Raw genomic sequence first — 15,650 nt, 5'->3', positions numbered from 1 at the left:
ACCATTCTAGATGCCATTAAAAACATTCATGATTCATGGGAGGAGAAACAATATCAACATTAACAGGAGTTTAGAAGAAGTTGATTTCATTCCTCATGGATGATTTTGAGGGGTTCAAGCCTTCAGTGCAGGAAGTAACTGCAGATGAGGTGGGAATAACAAGAGGAATAGAATTAGAAGTGGGGCCTAAAAATGTGGCTGAATTGCTGCAATCTCAGGATAAAATTTGAACAGATTAGGAGCGGCTTCTTATGGTTGAGCAAAGAAAGTGGTTTCTTGAGATAGAATTGACTCCTGGTGAAGATGCTGTGAACATTATTGATATGACAACAAAGGATTTAGAATATATACACTTAGTTAGTGAGGCAGTAGGTAAGGTTTGAGGGGATTGACTCCAATATTGAAAGAAGTTATACTGTGGGTAAAATGCTATCAAACAGCATCGCATGCTACAGAGAAACCTTTCATGAGAAGATTCAATCAATGCAGTCAACTTCATTGTGGTCTTATTTCAGATATTGCCACAGTCACCCCAACCTTCAGCATCCTCCACCCTGATCAGTCAGCAGCCATCAACACACAGGCAAAGTCCTCCACCAGCAAAACAATTGTAACTCACTGAGGGCTCAGATGATCATTAGCATTTTTAAAAACAATACCGTATTTTAAAATTGAGATATGTTTATGTTTTAGACATAATGCTATTGCACACTTAATAGACTACAGTATAACATAAACCAAACTTTTATAGGCACTGGGAAAATGAAATATTTGTGTGACTTGCTCTGTTGCAATATGAGCTTTATTGTGGTGGCCTGGAACCAAATCCACAGTATCCCCAAGGTCTGCCTGTAAGGTGAAGCAGCAGCCCCAGAACTAATGCAGCCTGCTGGGTGCTCTGTGTTCCCAGCAAGCAAGGACACTTCCCTAGATATCAGGGGAAGTGATACAAAGACAGAAAGTTGTGGTCATTTGAGAATCAACTCATAATAAAAAAATGAAACATGGTTAATTGAAGTAAGTTGATTACAAATTGAAAATGATATTAGAAGAAAAAGGTTTTGTACAAATACGGCTGTGATACAAAAGAATATAATAAGACACATTTAATTTTATTGCCTTGAATAAATGAGGAATGTGGTTTTATTCCTTCCATTGTCTGCTTCTAAAGTATAGATATAAACTTTGTGTATCTGCAGTTGCAGATAAGAAACCTGGGAAGCCACAAGAAAGCCAAGTAGCCAAGGAAAAAGTGGGCATTGAGCCACGAGCAAAAAATAACAGTCGATTCTGTTGGTGCCATCTGACAGCAGAGACGGCTGAGGACCCCCAAGCGTGAGTCCAGAGAGCTGCCCTGCAGCCCCACCCTGCCTTTCCAGGATGAGTCTTCTCTGGGAAGCCACTGCTCATTCGGAAGGTAAAGAATGCCAGCGTTTCCAACACCAACCCCAGCTCTGCTGACCTCTCAGAATGGCAGGACCACGCGTGACGGAACACCAGGCAGGGGAGAGTCAAATATACAAGGCGAGACGCCAGGCAGGGCCAGTGTCTCCATCAGGCACATGAGGGCCCATGATACTTTTAGGACTCCATGAAAATGTTTTAATTTCTCTTAAAAATCAGAAGGAAACAAATGAACTCTTAGGTATAAGAAAATGTTTTAATATACACGATTGATACATCCACCTTCATATAAATGCAGTAACAAAACTTACATGTTTAAATTTTTTAATGGAAAAAAGCTCCCACAAAGGCAATGACGGTCATGATGTGGCCTGATCCCAGGTTGCAAAAAACTAAAACTTCTGTGAACGGCGTTCATTAGAAACACAAGAATGTTAATGTAGCATGTCAGGTTTAACCATAAAGGTTGAGTATGATGTCCAGTGACTTGAGTTTAAAATGCCGGAGGAGGAATAACCAGTGAGTAACACAGTTCCCGCTATCACACCCACACCCATAGCAAGACGAACCACAGGATTTCTGTTTTCTTTTAGAGCAGGGAAACAAGTAAAAATGGCAACAAAATGCAATTATAGTAATAATTGTAGAAAAATGTAAAAAATATAGAATAATGAGAAAATGGTTAATGCTGTAGAGTAGGTTCAAATTGGAGGTCTGTAAGAAGTAGGTGATAATCTGAATTGTTTGGTTGTGTCTCTTGTATAAGGTGTTTGTTCAAAAATATCAACCATTCTAAACCTATAATTGCAGTATTAAGAAAACTTAATTAGGATCAATCTTTAAGTGCTCAAGAAAAGGTAGTTTCAAAGGTGAATTTGATAAACTGAGCATCAGACAGAGTCCTCAGTTTTGGGAGTCAGCCTCTATGTTGAAATCCCTTTCACTTTAGCACCAATTATCAGAGTTCACGAGGCAACTCTCCACGTTCTCACCTCTTTTTTTACTCCAGAGCCTCTGAGGCTCCACTCTCCACTCTAGCTGCTGGGGAGCGAAGGTGAAGGTGACTGAGCTCCATCCTCAATGTGTTGTCTAGGTGGGGACAGGCAGGTCCCTAGGTCATTGGGATACAGTGTGAGGAGGACACGAGGGGTGCAGGGTTCAATGGGCACTTGGGGGCCTTAGCCTGGGGATGGAGGAGGTTGAGCCAAGGAATGTTTGCGGAAGGAATGATGAGTCAGAGGAAGCAGGGTTAACCTAAGGGAGGGCCGTCTGCATGATGTGGGCTGTGGGGAGCAGGAGAGAAGAGGCGGGAGAGGCTGCACCTGATGGCCATGAAACTTGGGGCCCGTGCTCTGAGAGGACCTGTGCTCCTTAGGAAAACATGGAGCCCACAGGACTCCACGCGCAGAGAGAGGAGGGCTCCATCCAAGACTCCCTTCAGGAGCAGCACCTGGGTGGAATGGACGGGACTACTCTGTCCTGCTCCCTTCTCATCCATCCCCACAGCATCCCTGAGCTGTGCAGGGGATGAAATGTCACCCACTTAGGGAAAAGGAAGTGGGGGACAGCTGAGGGTTTTTTCCAAGGTGGCAGTAGACAGTGGCCCAGATGGGTGTGACTCACCCCATCTCCCAGCCCTTTATACTCTGTCATTGTTTTGTGATCATATTAATGCTACCTTTTTGAACAAGTAAACGTGCTTGTTTACAATTTGTGCATAAATGTGCCTGCAAATAGGTTAATAGAGACCCCCTCTTCAAAATTAATGTAATAAATATAATCAGATTGTACATCTAATAAGAAGCCTTCGGGTGATTGTTAAGAACTAAAAGTAAATTCTGGCTTTTTGCAAATCAGTATGAAATGTTGTTTCAATAAGCTTGTACTGATTTCCAATATTGCAGAATGTATATTCCATGAAGGGCTTCCCGCACATGGAATGTATTAATTCCATGTGCTCACTGAATTAATCTTATTTGGATGACAGATTTTGCACCTGTCACTAGTGGAGAGTGTACTGCAGATGATAGTTAATGAAAACTTCCCGTCAGGCAGGTGATCTGATGCCTGCACACGGCTTCCTGATAAAATTGCGTCTTTGTTTCTTCCCCGATCTCCCACAGATAATGAGAAGTGCATTTTTTCAGTATAGCCGTGTATCGTTTTGTTTGCTTCAGTGACAATTTTTAGTATAAGCTGATTTAAAACAATCAAAGCAATAGGCAAGTCCATTCTTTCAGCCAAACCCAAAATAGCTTTTTAATAATGGATTTGTTTTGCCGGTTATGCATGACAAATGCCTCGCATTGCTTTAGCATTCATCTGAAAACAAAAGGCCTCCATCCACTGCAATCGTAGTAGACTTCCTTTTTTTCCTTCAAAGCCAGATAGCACACGGTTCTTGAGTTACTTTAAATAGCATTACCAAATATTGAGGACTACGATGATGCGTGCACAGTATTAAGGTTAAAATAATCCCTGGCACTAAAATATGGTATTGTATTTCATAAAAACATGAGTACATACTGGAAAAAATTAAATAACTATGCATCTTCTGATAAAATTTTCAAGAAATTATCTCTTTCCAAAACCATGTTTGGGGCATCCACATTTCAGTATAAAAATTAGATGAATGCCAGTCTGCTTTTGTATTTCTAGGTGGCCTGCAAAACAACAAAAGAAGTAAGTAACTGGTTATCATTTTATATTAGGATTTTAAAAATCTCGAGTTTCAGGAGGCGACATGCTCCCCGGGCAGTGACAGGCCATGACAACTGCAGTATTGGAGCCCTGACCTGACTTGGACGCCACTTGAGTATCCTTGTAGTGACTAGAATTGTCTCCCTCTTGTCCCAGTGAGGACAGGGGTGTCGGTGACCAGAGGTGAACTGGCCAGGCTGAGCTTCTGTAATGCTGGAGGAATGAGCCGTGCCTGGGGTGGGCCACACAGGGAAGAGAGGCTCAGCACTTTGTGAATCAGCTGGTCCAAGGGCAGTTGTTCTGCAGAGACCTCCTGGGTCCATCACAAGGCGGAAATGGCCCCTGTGATGATCAAAGAGGGTGCAGTGTTGCTGGGGGCACTGGAAATCTTTCTTTTGTGAGCCTCCTGTTCTCTGATGGGTGCTGCTCTAACCGTGTTTCCTAAATAGAGAAGAGAATGTCCTTTTCTTTGCAATTTCTAGATAACTTGGGTAGTCCTAAAGGTTTAGTGGCTCTCCAAGATCATTTGGGGCAGTGAATATATTATTAGTTTTTGTCTGTTTTAGCAAAAAACTGCAATTGGCGTTTCCCATGTGACTCTGCGTGTTGAGGGCTCATCTGCTTCTTGTCCAGGATGATGTTTCCAGCTTCATCTTTGATCTTAACCCTCCTGGAGGCGTACTCGGTTTCCTGACAGCCGCTGCAATACACAGTCTTTACGGTGCCATCTGGGTACTCCCTCCTCTTGAACTGGGCCGTGTGGATTTCTTTCTGTCCATTGCTGAGCACAATGGTTTTGTCGCCATTCCTGAGAAGAGAAACACGTGGAAGGGCGGTGTGCACCAGGGCCAGTGCTGCCAGTGTGGAGGCCAGGGGGGGGTGGGGAGCACAGAATAATGCCCCCACCTGGGTCTGGAGCCCTCCTTCCAAAGCTCATTAGATGAGGGTGCAGAAGGCCACGGGCAGTGGCAGGAAAGGTGCACGGTGGGCTCGGCATCAGCGGAAACTTGGTGTGGGTGAGAGAGGGCAAGTGTGGAGGACCAGGAGGCAGGGCGGGAGGTCAGCCGAGGCTGCTCACCTGCAGGCTGAAGCCTGAGTTGACAGCTGGCTCTGACGGTGAGAGGGATGGTAGGGTTAACACGGGGAGTGACAGGGACACACATAGAATCATTTCAGAAAAGTGGCCCCGGAGGTGACAGGGAAGATTCTGACTGCTGTGAGGAAGCTGGGGGAGTCTATCGTAATTGCTCAGGAGAGAAATGGTGAGAGCAGGAGACTGCAGAACTCAGAGAAAGGTTGGAGGCAGGGCAGCGAGGAGACACAGCCCACAGCGCTCACTCGGTGGTCACTTGGATATCAGGAAAGAAAGGGAAGGTCTAAAACAACATCCCACTCTCTCCCTTGGGCAGCTGGGTGGATCTTTACTTTCTGCACAAACCAGCATTGAAATTGCAGCTCTGATGAGCTCCTCCTTGGTGTGCCTTAAACATTTGCTTGCACATGTTCTGCAATGGACTTGGGCTTCTAGACCATGTGGTCTGAAGTGAGTACTGAAGACTGGAGTGGTTTTTACGGTTATAATTCAAAGGCAGCTAACGTCGGTGAAGTCAATACCTAAAAGTCCATTTGAAACCCACAGTCTCTATAAAGGGATTCAAATCAAGGCCATAAGACAAAACTTCTGGAGTCAACGACATTATTTTCTATTTTTTTATACAAGCACTTAAATGTTTGCAAAATCTAAATTAATATAAGGAAATTATTAAATACACAAACAAAACTGGGGATGTTTCGGGTTCGCATTGTCTGACATTACTGACCTTTCCACCCTTACGATTGTCCCATCAGGAAATAAGGTCTCTTCCTGTCCATCCTTGAGATGTTTCACTGTCCCGTCGGGAAACACAATTTCTTTGGAGCCATCGGGGTAGAATTTTCTGCAGAATGCAGGTTTTACGTGTATGTTACATTGAATCTGTTTAGAAACATGTTCTATCCAAGTAATCTATAAATATTCATGAGATTTATAGAGAGTATTTTCTAATCATCTGGCTTTATAACTAGGGTTGCCAGGTATAATTGAATTTTAGATAAATGATGAATCATAAATAATTTATTTTATTATTANACCCTTACGATTGTCCCATCAGGAAATAAGGTCTCTTCCTGTCCATCCTTGAGATGTTTCACTGTCCCGTCGGGAAACACAATTTCTTTGGAGCCATCGGGGTAGAATTTTTCTGCAGAATGCAGGTTTTACGTGTATGTTACATTGAATCTGTTTAGAAACATGTTCTATCCAAGTAATCTATAAATATTCATGAGATTTATAGAGAGTATTTTCTAATCATCTGGCTTTATAACTAGGGTTGCCAGGTATAATTGAATTTTAGATAAATGATGAATCATAAATAATTTATTTTTATTATTATTAATTTTTTGAGACAGAGTCTCACTCTGTTGCCCAGGCTGGAGTGCAATGGCACAATCTTGGCTCACTGCAACCTCCACCTCCCCAGTTCAAGCGATTCTCCTGCCTCAGCCTCCCGAGTAGCTGGGATTACAGGCATGCACCACCACGCCCGGCTAATTTTTGTATTTTTAGGAGAGACAGGGTTTCGCCATGTTGGCCAGATATTCTCAAACTCCTGACCTCAGGTGATCTGCCTGCCTCGGCCTCCCAGGGTGCGGGGATTACAGGAATGAACCACTACACCCGGCCAAATGATGAATAATTTTTAACATAAGTATATTTCAAATATTGCATGGAACATACTTTTATACCAAAAATTACTTGTTGTTGATCTGATATTTCAAATTCAGTGAGGGACTTGAATCTTTATTTGTTAAATCTAGCAACCCTACTTATAATAAAAGTTTAAGGACTTCAATACTATATGAAAATACTCAAGAAGAAAAAACTGTGTGAACATCTGAGAGCACATTTACTGTGTTTCACTGTTTCAGCCAGGATGTAAACAACATACACACCTGTCTTTGCAAATTCAGTAGATTTGTATTTGTAAACGACACTTGTGTGTCACTCAGCTGCTTAAATATATTTGGTGGCGATCTGCTCTACTATGGGCTGAATGCTGTGCCCTCCCCAGATTCCTGTGTGGAAACCTAATCCCCAAAGCAATGGTGTTGGGAGATGAGGCCTTTGGGCAGTGATGCGGTCATGAGGGTGGAGCCCCATGCATGGGATTAGCACCTTTACTAAAGCGACCCCAGAGAGCTGTCTCGCCCCTTCCACCACGTGAGGCTGCAATGAGAAGATGCCGTCTGTGAACCAGGCAACAGCCCTCACCAGACAGTGCAGCTGCCGGCACCTTCATTATGGACTTCCAGCCCCCAACACTGTTGTTGGCAACCCAGCCAGTCTGTGGCATTTTGCTATGGCAGCCTGAACAGGATAAGGCACACTCCATAAAGAACCGATATTCAACATGCAGCATGTTTTGTACCTGCTCTATCATTTTTTATTTGCACTTGAACATCTTGCTCTAGGCAGAATGATTTCAGTCTCATTAAAACACAAAATTTAGATTCTCCCAACTTTGCTAAGTGATCTCTGGCTGAAATTTTCTTTTCCCTCCCATATGCTGTCTGACTCCCTGAGTCCCTGTGTTTGAGGTCAAAGGTCCATTATTAACCCCACAGTCAGTGCCCTCTGCTTCTGAATGCTTTTGACTCACTATGGTAAACATTCAACTTCACATTTTCATATTGATTTGCAGTTTTCAGCTGGATAATAAATTGTAGGAAAGAGTCATAATTCACCCTCTACGGTATCCTCCAGGGATGATTAACAGTGATTTTCACCTTGCACTGGAGACAGAACCCTTGACGCAGAGGAACTCGCTGTGGAGCCTGCTGAAATACTGCTGCACTGTGTCTATTTCATTATAGGAACAGGAATGTGATTACAGTGCCTGCATGTGGGATACATGCACAGCTGCTTGATGTGTTTGTGAAAAAAGAAAAGCTGCCAAATTAAACTTAATTGATGAGTTTCCATTTGTTCTGTTTTTCATTGAGATGGAGTCTCCCTCTGTCACCCAGGCTGGAGTGCAGTGGTGTGATCTCAGCTCACTGCAGCCTCCACCTCTGAGGTTCAAGCAATTCTCCTGCCTCAGCCTCCCAAGTAGCTTGGATTATGGGCATGTGCCACCACACCTGGCTAATTTTTGTATTTTTAGTAGAGACAGGGTCTCACCATGTTGGCAAGGCTGGTCTGGAACTCCTGACCTCAAGTTATTTGCCTGCCTCTGCCTCCCAAAGTTCTGGGATTACAAGCGTGAGCCACCACACACGGCCTCCATTTGTTCTTTTAATATCCATTTGCTTCTTTTTTATTTGTATTGTCAACTGTTAGTTTCTGACAGATAAGGGGCAGCACACACACACACACATGTATGTGTGTGTGTGTGTCTGTCTCTCACTGTGTGTGTGTATTTAGAGTCAAGGCCTCACGCTGTCACCCAGGCTGGAGTGCAGTGGTGTGATCATGGCTCACTGCAGCCTCAGACTCAGAGCTCAAGTGATCCTCCTGCCTCAGCCTCCCGAGTAGCTGGGACTACAAGAGCATGCCACAATGCCCAGCTAATTTTTTATTTTTTTGTAGGACCAGGGTCTTGTTATGTTTCCCAGGTGGTCTGTAACTCCTGGCCTGAAGAGACCCTCCCACTGTGGCCTCCCAAAGCACCAGGATAACTAGTGTGAGCACCATGCCCAGCCCACAAAATATATTTAAGAAAAATGAATACAGTGAAGAACCTGACAACTGAGGAAATATTCTACCCCTTAAAATGATTTTTAGCACAAAATTGTAAAAGATTGTTTTCGTGTTGTGTATTAATGGAACACCCTGGAGAAACTGGGGGCTCTTCTTTGGGTCAACAGCTGAGAGCAAATGAATTCACTCACTGGCTGGTACATATCAATGCACGGTTCTTGGCTGATTTGTATGAATGTATAAAAACCATGCACGTCACACACAATTGCACCTATAAAATGGAAGGAGTGGAAACAATGGCACTTCTGATTCACTCTGTTCTTGAAATGTCAGCCATAGGCAGAACTGTTGAATGTATGATAAATATATCCAAGAACAGTAATAGAACTTAAAATTCCTGCTGGAAAATGAACTGAGACCTTCTACATGGACCAGCTGAGAGTCAGTTTTAGGCCTTTTAAACAAAAATAAAACACAGACCTGTAAATACTTTTCTTTTGCAAAAGACTGGCGTTAATATTAATCGCTCAGCATGACCTTTGCAAACTAGCAAGTGTAATTTTTCTTTGTCGAATGTTTGCTGGAGGTCACTCAAGAGAACGGTTGCTCTAGTGCCCAATTTGCTGCTACATGCCCAGTGAGAGCCTAAATGACAGCCTGTGAAGGCAAACATTCTAACAAGACTCACAGCTGCGCTGGCTGAAATATTAGGACAAAAAGAAAAAGTGTTGGGAGCCAGGAACTTGTAGGACAGCCTAAGTCTCAGCAGCTTCAAGGATCCATCTGGACGTCCGTTGTGTCATGGAGAAGCAGATGCCCCACGGAGGCCTTGATTCTGCCATGGCAATGGGCAGATCAGACATCCCACCCACACATCCACTACAAATACTGAGGAATGCTCCAGCAAATCACAAAAACCCTGGGAAATGAACATGCAAGTTCAAGGAAGGAGCCACAAATCCCAGAGGGTGCTGGAACGCAGACCCGAACCCGACCTGCGGCTGCCCTGGTGTCCTCTGCAGTCTCCAGGAGGTTTGGCCCTTAGTCGCTCTACTGGGATAGGATGAAGGGCTTTGTCTGGGAATTGGAACTGCGTCCATGCTTAAAGAGGATGCTCTCTGAAGGTTAGAGCCCCAAGGAAAGAGGGAACTAGAAAATATCTCCCTGCTGGCAGATGGAGAGCACCAAGGAGTGTGGCTGTCTATCTCTGAGCTCTTTCCAAAGAATGTGTCACTACAGGGTGACCCTCATTTACCATCAGCAATTGCAATTCTGCTACCTGTACCTGGGACACCTTAAACTAAGAAGCTAACATGAAGTGATTCCAGGCTGGTCGTGCCCTGGAACACCTGGCAGAAACAAACACAAAGTTTTCTGGATAGTATCTGCCAGACTGGGCCCCATATGATTGCCACCAACACAAGCCACTAGCACAAATGTAAATAGGTGAGGGAACGCAACACCATGAGGAAGTACCAGCAGAGACAAGCCAGCAGCAGCCAGCACCATGCGGAGCTCTGAGATGGCAAGCATCCTGCTACCAGAAACAGATGACAAGGCAAATGTTTGTAGAATATTTTTAAAATTAAAGTAGGAAATTGAAAATAAAAAAGAGAAAAAATTCTAGGTGGATTTGAAAAAGAACAAATGAATATAGTCTTCAAAATTAAAGCTAAAAGGATGTATTAAATAGCACATAATATTCAGCTGAAGAGAAAACTTAGGAAATAGATAAATAATTTACACAGATGATAACAAGAAAATATGTGAAGACGGAAAGAGGCTAGAATGAGGTGGTGTCATGCAGCTATAATTGGAGGTGGAGGAAAGGTAAGATTGATAAAGATAATAGCTGTGAATTTCCCTGAACTTGATAGTGTTCCCAGATAAAATATAGGACACCCAGTTAAATCTGAATTTTCACATAAACTACAAATGACTTTTTGGTGTAAATATGTCCCACATACTCAATGAAACCTACTCATAACAAAAACAAAATCATTTATTGTTTACCTGAAATTCAAATTCATCTGGGCATCCTGCAGTTTTATTTGCTAAATCTGGCAACCCTAGCTTATGAAAGACACAGTGATTATATTTAAGATGCACAACAGGCTGGCTGTGGTGGCTCACACCTGTAATCCCAGCACTTTAGGAGGCTGAGGCGGGCAGATCACGAGATCAGGAGATCGAGACCATCCTGGCTAACATGGTGAAACTCCATCTCTCCAAAAAAACAAAAAATTAGGCATAGTGGCATGCACCTGTCGTCTCAGCTACTTGGGAGGCTGAGGCAGAAGAATCACTTGAACTGGGGAGGCAGAAGTTGCAGTGAGCTGAGATCACGCCGCTACACTCCAGCCTGGGTGACAGAGAGAGACTGTGTCTCAAAAAAAGAAAAGCACAACAAATCCCCAATACAATGAACAAAATTAAATCCATAACTAGACAGATCATAATGTAGCTGGAGACAGAACAGTTCTTAAATCAGCAAGGGAAAAAAATCACAGTCGAAGGAAGAAATTAGACCACCATCAGATCCTCCAGCAGGCACCGTGTGGGCCTGGAATAAAGTCCTTAACACGCTGAGAAAAATTACTGTCATTCCCTTGCTCAAGATTCTCCAATGGCTTCTCCACAACGGTCTACACAGCCTGGTCCTGGCACTTTGACCTCATCTCCTCTACCCTGCCACACCAGCCTCCTTGCTCTTCCTCAGACACACCACACTTTTCACGGCTCTTTCTCACTCTAGAATGTTCTTCCTGACATGCACACAGCTCCCTCTCTCACATCACTCATGGCTCCCTGAAATGTCACCTCTCAGTGAGGCCCTCCTCAACGGCCCCTAAGAATGCAGCCCAGCACACTCCCTCTCCGCTTTCTACCCTCTTGTTTTTCTCGGTTTTTTCATACAGACTGATATTTTATATAGATTTTTATTTTTACCTGATTATTTTATGCTTCCCTCCAATAAAATGTCATGAAATAAGAACGTTTCACAAATTTGCTCACTGCTGAATCCCTAGCCCTAAAACAGTGGCTGCCGCACAGTGGCCATGGAATAGCTACGGGATGAGGGGTCAGAAGGTGCATCAGGATGAACGACCATTCATGAACAAGGTAAAACAAAGGACATTTTCAGATGAGCCAAAATTGATAGGGTTGATTGCCCCCATCTCTTCATGCTCGTCAAGTAGAAGGAAATGGTGCCGAGAAGAAAAGCCCAAGATACAAGAAAGAAGAGCCCCAAATTCTGCATAAATTTAAAAAGTTTAAACACTGGCTACATAAACACCACAGTGATAATCACAACTAATACTGGAGGTGAAAACAACTTAGAGTAATAATCCTGGCAGAAGCCAACACAATGGCATGAAAGACTGGGGAGGAGAATTAGAACTAAAAGACTCTTGATTTGGTTGTAGAGGACAGTTAGGATACTGATACATTTTCAGTTCATGCAATAAAACCTCAGGTTAAAAGGAAAGGTTATTTCAGACTATATATTTTTCTTAATATCTCGTTTCTTATAAGATGTATTTAAAGGAAAGATTTAGAAATAGCAAAAAAAAAAAAAAAAAGAATAGATGCAAGATATGCCAGGCATATATTAACTAACTGAAAGAAAGCTGCTGTACCTATTAGATTAATAGACTTAAAGCAGAAGCATTAAGGTATAAAAATATGTGTCACGGGTTTAAGGATTTTTAAAAAGAAAACAAATCAATTAAAAAATAAAGAGAAAATTACCAATAAATATTAGTAAATTCATTACCAAACTAGAATTTTTTTTTTTTTTTTTTATTTTTTTATTTTTTATTTTTTTTTTTTTGGAGATGGAGTCTTCACTCTGCATTCCAGGCCAGAGTGCAGTGCATGATATGGGATCACTGCAGCCTCCACCTTCCGAGTTCAAACGATTGTCCAACTCAGCCTCTTAGATATGGGATTACAGGTGCGCACCCACTCTGCATCCGGCTAATTTTTTGTATTTTTAGTAGGAGACGGAGTTTCAACCCATGTTGGCCAGGGCTGATCTCGAACTCCTGACCTTCAGGTGTCTGGCCCACCTCGGCCCTCCAAAGTTCTGGGATTACAGGCGTGAGCCACCGCGCCCAGCCCCAAACGGGGATATTTTTAACCAGTTCTCTCATCTTAATGCAGTGGTCCCCAACCTTTTTTGGCACTAGGGGACCCAGTTTCGTGGGAAGACCAATTTTTCCATGGACTGGCATGGTGTGGGTTTGCGAATGGTTGGTGATTTCAGGGTGCACTAAATTTACTGTGTATTTATTTATTATTATTACATTATAATGAAAAATCATACAACTCACCACAAAGTAAGCAGTCCTGAGCTTTTTTTTTTTTTTTTTTTTTTTTTTTTTTTGAGACGAAGTCTCGCACTGTAACCCAGGCTGGAGTGCAAAGGCATGATCTCAGCTCACTGCAACCTCTGCCTCCCAGATTCAGGCAATTCTCCTGCCTCAGCCTCCTGAGTAGCTAAGAATACAGGCACCTGCTACCATGCCCGGCTAATTTTTGTATTTTTTTTTTTTTAAGAAGAGATGGGGTTTCACTATGTTGGCCAGGCTGGTCTCAAACTCCTGACCTTGTGATCTGCCTGCCTTGGCCCCCCAAAGTGCTGGGATTACAGGCGTGAGCCGCTATGCCCGGCTTACTGAGCTTCTTTTCCTGCAACTAGAGGGTCTCATCTGGGGGTGAAGGGAGACAGTGATGGATCATCAGGCATTAGATTCTCACAAGGAGCACGCAACCTAGATCCCTCACGTGCACAGTTCACAGGAGGGTTCGTGTTCCTATGAGGATCGAATGCTGCCACTGATCTGAAGGAGGCGGAGCTCAGGCCTAACAGAGCATGGGGAGTGGCTGTAAATACAGATAAAGCTTCCCTGGCTTGCCCTCCACTCACCTCCTGCTGTGCAGCCCAGTTCCCAAGAGACCCAGGGGTTACCCAGAGGATGGCATTTTAGAGTCCAGGAGAGACTTCAGGAAAGAATGTGGTGGCTTTTAGGACAATAAGCTGGCTGCACTGTGCGAATAAGTAACACCCATTTATCTCGGTTGTTGCTCGAGCCATGGAGCCAGGCCCGCCCAGAAAAGCTGAAACACAAGCCCCCGACTGAGGTCTGAGGGCGTTTACAGAGGCGTTCAGACCTGGGTGCACTTACGCACCCGCACGGAAGCCGCAGGCTCACAGCTCTTGGATAAGAACCAGGAAAACATGCATGAAGCAGGGTAAGCCCCAAATTATCTGGACAGCTGCTGCTGTGGGGAACTTGCCTACAGGGCTCAAGTATCTGCTAACCTGCAAGTCTCCACACCTCTACACACAAACAGGCAAAGGCGCCTACCCACGCGGGTTCCTGGTGATGTCACTCACCTGTCTGCTTGTTAGGAAACTGCACAACTTCCAAACCATCGGGATAGGTCGTACACGTCGTCTGAGCATTTGCATGATAGTAAATCTGTAAGCACCAGAAACACCTATGTTGAGAGGCAGTCTGTGTTATCATTTTGAACCTGGATTTAATCTAGTAAAGTCCTTCCTGCAGGTGGGTAAAAGCACCATCCCAGCAGGTGGGAGTGGGCTGACCTTGTCCATGGGCACCCTCCACAGCAAGGGGGCATGGGGAGAGGGCTTGTCACCCAAGCCCAGAAGTCAAGACACTGTGGCTCTAGGCTAGTGGGAGAGAGGACTGGACCGAGGGGGAGTTCCCAGTCCTTCACCTGGTGGGCTCTGAGCTGGACTTTGCTGGGCCTGGCAGCCTTGGGGGCCCACAGGAGATCCAGGTCCAGCATAGTGAATATGAGTGGGGAGACCCAAGACCCAAACCTCACAGCTCGCAGACCAGGGGTCTCTGAGCAGCTCCAAACAGCAGAAATGCTCCAGTCGTCAACTGTCCCTGGGTTATGCCTCTTGAATTGTCACGTTACTGTGAAGTTTCCCATCATTGTGACCGCCTCTGGTTTCCAATAAAGTGGGGAAAAGAAGACGGGAAGAGCTGCTTTGGAAGAGGACAGTCATCTGGGTCAAGTGAGCCTTGACCTTAAGTAGGGAAGGGGGAGTTATTAAAAAATTAAGGATCCAGAACTAGACATCAGTGAGATGTAGATGTTTGTTTGAAGTGGGACCACGGACAGGCATCCACTCTCTCCCGAGCTCTGGGACCCTGGCGGGTCACTGCATGTCTGCCATCTATCATGGCAAGAGCATCACTGCCCGTCAAAGAAAGGCTGAGAGAAGGCAGGAGAGAATAGGAGGGTGACTTATTTAGAAAAACACGACACTGAAGTCGAAGGGACTATTTCTGTGCCATTATTTTAAAGACATTTTTCTCACATGGGAAATTTGTCCAAATGTCAGAAGAAAGCCACAAATGCTCAATTTTGCATCATTCCAATAATGATCAAGTCCAAGCTCTGGCTCCTCGCTGGGGTTGGGGTTCCCTTTGGAGACCAGAGAGGTTTGAAGGGAACGGAGGTGCCCTCAGGAGACCGGGGGAGGTGCACACTCGCTGGCCTGCAGTGGCCATTCCCTCTGACCACGCAAAAGGTCGGAACACGAGGATGTCCTTCCAAGGCCTGTGCCAGGCCCTTTTCTCTCCCACTGACTCATCCTCACCTCACCAATTCTTAAATTGTCACACTCTGCCTCTCTACACCTGCACGTCTGGCTAAGAAACAGCTATTTCCTACTCCAAAGTGACAGAAACCCAGACCTCACAATGAAAGGCTGGGGCAGCCTATGAGATCAGTATCACAGATTCCTCCACTGGGCAGTGAC

The 15,650-nt window shown here is 44.3% G+C and overlaps 1 protein-coding gene and 1 long non-coding RNA gene across 2 annotated transcripts in view; both read right to left on the bottom strand.

Moving 5' to 3' along the window:
• Positions 1–4,432: 4,432 nt before the first annotated feature.
• The window catches only part of LOC108542438 (uncharacterized), a 28,047-nt gene continuing 16,829 nt past the window's right edge, over positions 4,433–15,650 (bottom strand). The window contains exons 10-14 of the mRNA XM_017892459.1: positions 15,207–15,313; positions 14,247–14,331; positions 7,930–8,002; positions 5,925–6,041; positions 4,433–4,912 (exon numbers count right to left, since the gene is read on the bottom strand). Coding sequence (XP_017747948.1) covers positions 4,651–4,912; positions 5,925–6,041; positions 7,930–8,002; positions 14,247–14,331; positions 15,207–15,313 — 644 coding nt within the window. The 3' untranslated portion in view covers positions 4,433–4,650. The remainder of the gene's footprint in view (positions 4,913–5,924; positions 6,042–7,929; positions 8,003–14,246; positions 14,332–15,206; positions 15,314–15,650) is intronic.
• Positions 6,241–14,784, bottom strand: LOC108544303 (uncharacterized). Its single transcript, XR_001889797.1, has 3 exons — positions 14,700–14,784; positions 14,247–14,331; positions 6,241–6,344 (listed from the first exon to the last, which is right to left on the bottom strand). It is a non-coding gene; the product is annotated as an uncharacterized LOC108544303 (long non-coding RNA).

This window comes from Rhinopithecus bieti, unplaced genomic scaffold, assembly GCF_001698545.2.
Source record: "Rhinopithecus bieti isolate Rb0 unplaced genomic scaffold, ASM169854v2 scaffold_1017, whole genome shotgun sequence".
Taxonomy (NCBI): Eukaryota; Metazoa; Chordata; class Mammalia; order Primates; family Cercopithecidae; genus Rhinopithecus; species Rhinopithecus bieti.
The sequence above is the reverse complement of the archived record's forward strand: the minus strand, read 5'-3'. Positions and strand labels throughout refer to the sequence as shown.